The sequence below is a fragment of the Daphnia carinata genome, chromosome 10 (genome assembly GCF_022539665.2).
Source record: "Daphnia carinata strain CSIRO-1 chromosome 10, CSIRO_AGI_Dcar_HiC_V3, whole genome shotgun sequence".
Taxonomy (NCBI): Eukaryota; Metazoa; Arthropoda; class Branchiopoda; order Diplostraca; family Daphniidae; genus Daphnia; species Daphnia carinata.
In genome coordinates this window covers 7,193,397-7,201,305 of record NC_081340.1, presented here as the reverse complement: position 1 = coordinate 7,201,305, position 7,909 = coordinate 7,193,397, and the positions used below count along the sequence as shown (strand labels likewise).

Sequence of the window (7,909 nt, the reverse complement as noted above, 5' to 3'; positions counted from 1 at the left end):
AAGTGGGGAGGAAAAAAGAAAAAGGCAAATCAATGACAGGAAAGAATTTGGTTTTATCTTGTAGCAATTACCAGATCCGCCCATAATTTGAACTTCAGTATTATCCGCCAAAAAAAAAGAGAAAAAAAATTATGTTTTGCTATTCATTTTGAAAAATACTCGTTCATTGCAATGACGTGAGTTTGAACGCACAGGTCATCGAGTCTATCGGTGGTCGGCAAAGACTGTAACGACAGCCCAGTCTGAATCTCTGTCAGTGTTATCTATTGCCCGTTCGTTTTTTTTTTCTTTTCTTTTTGAAACTAGAAGTTCGGGACGTTATTGTTGGAATGCCATTCGTTGACCGTGTTCATTTAACTGGCCCTGCCTTCGTCTTGTTTCGTACAGAAAAAAAAAAAAAAAAAGAAAGATGTTTTTGAGATTTACGACCGACCAAGTTAACCTCAATCCATTTTCCGAGCACTTGCTCGTTTTAATGTTTAAAAAAAAAACCACTTTTTTTTTTTTTTTAAAGAAGGGAATTTTTTTTTTTTCAGTTTTGTGCGACATATTTTTTTTTTTTTTTTTTTTTTTTTTTTGATCCGAGAAAAGATAACCATCGGTCATTGTGAGCGGCGTGTGCGCAATCAAACGCCATTGTCCCCGGCGGTTTACGACCTTGCTGGGGCCGGTCAATCGGTTCACAATTTGTTTACGTCGAAATTTCGACACGAGCAAACTGGAAAAAAAAAAAAAAATAATAATAAAGGGACAGAGAAAGATACGTCTGGGGCATCCCGTTCTTTTTTTTTTTTTTTTTTTTTTTTTTCACGCACGCAACAAGAAAACATGGGGACGAGTTTAGTTTTTTTTTTTTTTTTCTTTTTTCTTTTTGGCAGAGCGTAGGTTGGTGTTTGAAAATTTATGGCCGGCCCAACGTGTTTTGTTCCTCGCTGAGGCGTCGGCTCTCGAACTCTTATTTTTCTTTTTTCCTTCTTCAAAGTTTGGCGATCGAGTGCCAAATGTAGTTTTGGCATGTTTTATTGGTGGCCCCTCTTGGCCAAAAGGAAACACCGATCGATGAGTTAACGATTCGCTGAACAGATAACATTAAATGAATCATCAAGCGTCACTGATTACGCATCGAAAAAAGAAACAAAATGGAAATGATAGCTGTGGATGAAGGGGAAAAAGAAACAAAAAAAAACCACTCCCAACAAGTTGTTTTCTATTTTTCGAAACATTATTTTCGGATCCATTTTTTTTTTTTTTTTTTCGTTTTGTTTTTATTATTATGATTTTTTATTTCTATATCGAAGGGAGTGGTCCTTGATAACTAGATTCAACTGGCCTGGATTTATCAAGCGATGTAGTGCGCTGTTTGTGTGTATCGTTTTTGTATTTTTTTTTTTTTTTCCTTCTCGAAATCAGGTCCGACTGGCTCTACCAGTTTTGGGATTTGTACCATCTACTATATACACACACTCACACACACACGCACGCACGCACGCACGCACAAGCCACGCAGCAAAACATAGGCCAAAATATCTGATTCAGTTCCAGACCGTTGACGACATTTTAGAACATTTTTTTTTTTTTTTTTTTTTTCCTCTTTCATTCTGTCTGTCTCACTCTCTTTCACATTTTGAAAATTGTCAATGGACTAGCGCTGTACTACTACGGCATACTAAACGAGATGGAATTATTCATATCCCATTGACTGTTTCTTTTTGTTTTCTTTTGTTTACCGCCAACCGTTTACGGCGATGCGAGCGAATGTTGATCACCGCAACCTTTTTGTTTTTTTTTGTTTTGCTTTGTTTTTAGTTTGCGGCGATCGTTGTGCCACGAAACCTATTCGGCTCCTCCCTCTGTTTTTTTTTTATTTTAAATATATTTTTCAAACAGTCGAAAGTCCATAGATTTTGAACGCAACGGCGCATAGGAGAATCGCTTGAATGATGATGACTTCATCCAGCAAGTGAGCGGCTCGTTCTCGCCGACTTCTCATCTCACCTTCGCCCGTTTGACATTACACAGAAAACATGGAATTCCTTTTTTTTCTCTCTCTCTCTCTCTCTCTTACTTGATTGGGGGATATATCTTTTGCATCTCTTTATCAAACCGAGCCCTGCGCACTCGTCTAACACCGGCTGCCCATTTTCTTTTTTTTTTTTTTTTTACTTTATTAAGATGCACGTGCCACGCTAAAAGAAAAACAACCGAAATTGACTAACTAGAAACGAAATAGTTTGATTTAAAAAAAAAAAAAAAAAAAAAAAAAAAAAAAAGGAATCTTTGAACAACGGGCAATCCACATTGAAGGCGCAGAGTCATCAAGTCTCTATCTCTTTTGATTGTTATTATTATTGTTATGGTAAAAAAGAAGGGGCCATCTATAAAAAGGAAAAAGAAAATACAACGATGATGTTACAGGATTAACGCGATGCGGGGCGCGGTTTTGGATTCTTCGTTTCTTCGCCGGCCTCTTAATGCCAATCAGTTGGCTAGATAGACTTCATGTTTTGACTAACGATATAGAAAAGATAAACATTTTCATTTTTTGTTTTTTTGTTTTTTTGTTTTTTGGCCCTTCCCCACTCCTAGGAAATACATTCAAGTAGAAGGAGGAAATCAAAATGAAAGAAAAAAAAAAAAGATTCCAAAAATTGTTTGTGTCGGGATGTGCTTTTGGGGGCATTCGCCGCCGTTTCTCGTGTGAATGAGAAATAGGGAAAACGATGAAATTGACTTCAGGGATCATATTCAGTTATTTCGATGTGTATAAATTGGCTTAGCATCGCTTTCCGGTGAACTTTGTAAAAAAAAAAAAACCAAAAACAAAAAAAAAGCCATCCATCAAGGCGGCATGGCGGTGTTATATGCATTAGATTAACACCCTCCAATAACACACGGCAGCACTACACACACACACACACACGGAGACGATGATTCTTTTTCCCGCCTCTCTTACGCCGCCCTTTTTCTTCTTCTTCTTTTTAGCTTTTAACCCTTATTACATATATCGTAGCCTCTATCGTGATATTTCCATTTCCATTCAAGTTGGAGCCACCCCTAATAAATCAAACGGGATGGGAAGAGGGAAAACACGCTGAAGCGCCCGAGCCTTTTGTTTTTGTTTTTGTTTTGTTTTTTCCTTGCGCCATCGTTTGTAACAGAGAGTAAACGCGTGCGGCGCTATCAAACTTTATGTATGTGAAGTAGTATTAAAAAAGAATAACAATAAAGCCAAAAGGCAAGGCAAGGCAAAGGAAAACAAAAAATAATGCGAGCTAGTGGTGGGCAAAGAGAAAAGAATAACATCTTTTTATAAGAAGCAACAACAGCAGCGCTCACGGTCTCTTCCCCCCCCCCCTTTTTTTTTTATTTTTTTTAAATATGCGAGATGATGCGAGATAGGGCGGGGTGTGTCTGTTGACTCGGCGGGCACACTTTGCCCCCGAGGGCAAATTTTGTTCTGCGAGCATTAGGGCAGTACAATCCAAAAAAAAAAAAAAAAAAAAAAAAAAAAAATGGGATTTTTAATATATCCATGGTACGAGTAATATATAAATTCGAATATACTTGGCTTTTTATTGTTTTCCATCTATTTTTAAAAAAATTATTCAAACTGCCAATTTAAAAAAAAAAAAAAAAAATTTGTTCCTAATATTTTTTTTATTGGATTGTTCCTACTTGTTTGGTCTTTGATGGAATGTTGTCACACTGTGCATGTTGATGTTGCGCCGACAAGAAGAAAAAAAAAAAAGATGGGGAAAAAGGGTCGGACGCCGCACGCGAAGCGGGACAGACAACAAACGACACGCCAGTTGCCTTCTGGTCGACTGGAAAAGAAGTTGAGATCCAGGCGCCAAACTCTCTCGTTTTTTTTTCTGTTTTTTTTTTTTTTTTTTTTTTTTTTTGTACCTTTCCAACGTGAATTATTTAAACACCCAAGTCTCTTCATTTTGTCCCACAACGAAATGAAAGAGAAAAAAAAAAATATTCTTCCTCAAGTCGTTTCTTTTTCCTCTTGAATCTCATCTGTTTTATTTTTCAAAAAAATGTGCAGCCGAGCGCAAATCGACAGATTCCAATCTGTTTTCCGTGTAGCGTCTCTCACTCGCGAGTTTGATGTCGCTCGTCGTGTTACGCGCTGACTTTGATTCGTCACACGCACGTCGCAGTGTCTGCGCTTTGCGCTTCGATTGTTTTGCGGGGCCTCGCATCTTCTTGTGTCGGCGAAAATCGACGTTTGCGCCACCAGACACACACACACACACACACACACACATCAGGACTTGTTTTTTTTTTTTTTTCTTTCTTTCTTTCTTTCCAGATTCTTATTTGATTGCTTTTCTAGTTTGAGTGATGGTCGAAAATGTGACACGTTTTTTTTTCTGTCATTTATTTTAACGAATATATTTTGTATTGAGAGAAATCAGGAGAGCATATATGGCTGTGATATTTATTTTTTTGTTGAAACAAACGACACTGGCATGGAGCAACAAGACATTGATCTAATTTGTTTTTTTTTTTTTTTATATTTTTAATTTGTTTTTTTTTTTTTTTTTTTTTTGACGAATACGCCACACACTACATTTCGTGTTTGTGCGTTTGTAAAGAGGGGGGTTTCCAACATTGGCGATAGATAATGAAAATGCGCAGCGATGTCGTTGCACTTCCATTTTCTTGTCGCTATTTAATATTTTGTATCTCTTCGTCGATGTGTGAATCCAATGCTGACAATGTATTGAATGAGGCCACCGATTAAGTAATTGCACTGATTGTTTGTCTTTCAGTCTGTCACGAGATTGTTTTTTAGAAAAACACGTTGCAATGATTGGCTAACAACAACCGACGCGTAATGTCATCATGTTCTAGAAAATAGAAGGAAACATGCACAATAGGGGAGGACATATTTGTTTCACAAAAAAAGAAAAAAGAAAAGGGAAACTCTTTTAGAGGTGATACACAAATCGGGAAGAGGGAAAACAAACAATTCACGCGATGGAATGTAAGAAAAAATAATTTTTTTTTTTTTTTTTTTTTTTTTTTTTTTTTTTTTTTTTTTTTTTTTTTTTGAAAAATTCAGCACCGGATTTGATATGTTCCAATTGATTACATTTTTTTTTCTTCTTCTTCTTCTTCGATTTTAATCTTGATTTGCGACAAACATTTTTATTTTCAAGTTTCTGTCTGGCACTTGGCTTCGATAAAACAAATCGCAAGAACCGTCAAGTAGAAAATGAAAGGATGGATGCAACAGTTTGCGGTGCTGGCACACGGGGGGGTTGGAAAGAAAGAAAAAAAAACGACAGCGGATGTCATTTCGATTTGACTAGACAATTGGTATAAATGATGCCGTGTCGCATGCACACGACAACGTAGCCACAGCAAAAGCTCTTTTTGTTGTTGTTGTTGTTTGTTGTTGTTGTTTTCAATTAGATTTTTTTAAAAAAATCAGACGGACATATGAGTGAGGGAAAAGAGAGAAAAGAAATTAAGATCAAGGTGTATTGGGTTGAGGTGTGTCTGCTCCGACCAGCTCCGGGTGGTGATGGAACGCGCAATGAAGGCTGTCGCCACCGTGATCGGACTCTAGAAAAATGTCGAACGCCATGTCGTCGTCTGCGCAGCAATGATCGACACCGTTGATGACGGACGTGCCGATGTTGGGGATGTCGTCGAAAGAGTCGAGGTCGTCGGAGAGCAAATCGCCGCCGCTGCTGCTGCCGATGCTGCCCAAACTGCTGAGCGATCCGCGGTCGCTGATCAGGAGCCCGCTGCCGCAGAACCCGTCGTCGTCGTTCATGAGGAGAGCGTCGTGTTCCAGGACGCGCGTCAGGGCTTCGATGTAGTCCATGGCCAGCCTTAGCGTCGTGATTTTCGTCCACTTTTCGCTGCTGCTGCTGGAACTGCCGCCGCACGACGAACGATCGCTGCTGGACGACGACGACGATGACGACGACGAAGACGAAGGGGACGGGGACGATGCCGAGTGGTGCGAGTAAGGCGAGATGGACGATTCGGCCGCCGCCGGAATGGCCCGTCTCAGAGTCTCGAACGCCTGGTTGATCTCCTTCATTCGGGATCGCTCGCGAGCGTTGGCCGTCTTCCGCCGGTACTTGCTCAACGGGGCCGGCTTCTGTTTGGGCTTGGGCGTCCGTTTGGCCAGCACGGGCTGTTTGAGCTTCTGTTCCACCTCGAGACGTTTAGCGATGGAGCGCGGTCTCAGGCTGTACTTTTCGCCCTCCATCTCCGACATGAAATCCCTTTTGCCGTGATTGCGATTCATCATCGCAGTCGCTCTTCGCTGCACACGTCCCGGCCGATTGGGGCCCGCGCACAACAACACCCCCCCACCCCCCGCAATACGATGGGGAAAATGTTGGGATCTTAGTCCGTTCAGATCATTGTCGATGTTCGGCACTTTTGATTTATTGTTTTAAACGTAATCTTGTCCTTTGACACTCGCGCACCGCAACAAACACTTGGACGGATAAGGTTATCCTAACGTCACTCACTGATGCAAATGTTTTTTGAAATGAGAAAATAATCCTTTAATTTTTTGATGTTCCTTCAATGTTTCAATTTGAAGAGAGCGGAGGGGGGGGGGGAAATGGAATCACGGCAGGTTCTCTTGTGTGTCTCGTATAAGAGTCGAGTCCGCAACTGGCCGTTGTGGCTTACAGCATCCACCAGTTTTATACCTGGCCTGGCTGCTGGCCCTCTCTGCTCTGCTCCTCCTCTTGTTCGTTTCGTCCACCTCCTGAGCTGCCCCCTCACCAGCAGGTTTCGTTTCTTTTCGTTTGATTTTTTCCGGTTTTTTCTCTTGTGCGTAACCTTAAACCCACCTCCTAAGGGTCCTGCCTCCTTTTTTTTTTTTTGTTTTTTTTTTTCTTCACCTCTAGCGGCCGAAACAGTCAGGTGTACACGTACGAGAGAGCACACAGACGCACGCCACGTAAGGTTGGCCAGGTAACCAAAGCTAAAGAAAAAGAAAAGAAGGTAAAACTAGAGGGCGCGAGTCATCTCTTGTCGAACTTGTGTATTTTACCTGACATTTTTTTTTTGTTGTTGTTGTGCCTATTTTATTTGTTTTAGTTTTTTTTTTTTTTTTTTCTGTTGAATTAGGTCAAAGGCTTTTTTTTTTTTTTTTTTTTTGTCACGTCTCGTACGTGTGGTGGAGACCGATCTTTTCGATTTGAATCGGTTCCATCAATTTATTTTTTGAATGGTCCATTTTTGTTTTTTTAAATGGATAATTTTTTCGAGTTTTTTCCATCTTTCAATTGCGCTTTACAACTGCCGTTTGTCGTTTCATTTTGAATGAGTTTTGAAAAAATTGAATTACATCGACTAGCATCGTCTTGTTGTGCGTTAATTTATGCGCGACAGTTGGACAGTTGGAAGAGACTTGTGTTAGGTAAGAAAGTCTGAGGCCGACTGGTGAGTCGTCGCTACGTAACATTCTCTCTCTCTCTCTCTCTCTCTTTCTCTCTTTTTTCGTTTTTTTTTTTTTTTTGTTTTCTTACTACCTGTTTGCCGTGTTCCGCCGCTATGGCCCAATTTGGCGCCACCTACTGGATCCGTGTCTGTCCGTTCATCCTTATTCCTTTTGCCGTCTGCGTGACTTTCGTGCAGTTTGGACGCTCACAAAAATACTCATCGGTATGTTGTCAAGTCAAAAATGCGTTTGGGCAATCCGGTTGAGAAAGCCAATCGTCAATGCATACGGTTGATCTACATTTAAAAAAAAAAAAAAAATTTTCTTTGAAAAGAAAAAAATAAAATAAAATCGAATAGATTAATGGGAAGAAAAAATGGGAGTTTTGAATGGATGAAAAAAAAAAAGGTGGAATGAATCAGCATGGGCCATCTAGCCAGCCGTGATGGGGCTAGAGATCAGTGACGAGAAAGAAAAACG

The 7,909-nt window shown here is 40.2% G+C and overlaps 1 protein-coding gene across 1 annotated transcript; it reads right to left on the bottom strand.

The window, feature by feature from the left end:
• Positions 1-4,433: 4,433 nt before the first annotated feature.
• Positions 4,434-6,660, bottom strand: LOC130701380 (uncharacterized protein DDB_G0271670-like). Its single transcript, XM_057523337.2, has one exon. It carries the CDS (start codon positions 6,278-6,280, stop codon positions 5,489-5,491), a length of 792 nt encoding a protein of 263 aa, XP_057379320.1. The 5' UTR covers positions 6,281-6,660; the 3' UTR covers positions 4,434-5,488.
• Between the last annotated feature and the right edge of the window lie 1,249 nt (positions 6,661-7,909).

Coding starts and splice junctions, on each gene's coding strand:
- LOC130701380 (XM_057523337.2), bottom strand. CDS start 6,280: ATGATGAATCGCAATCACGGCAAAAGGGATTTCATGTCGGAGATGGAG.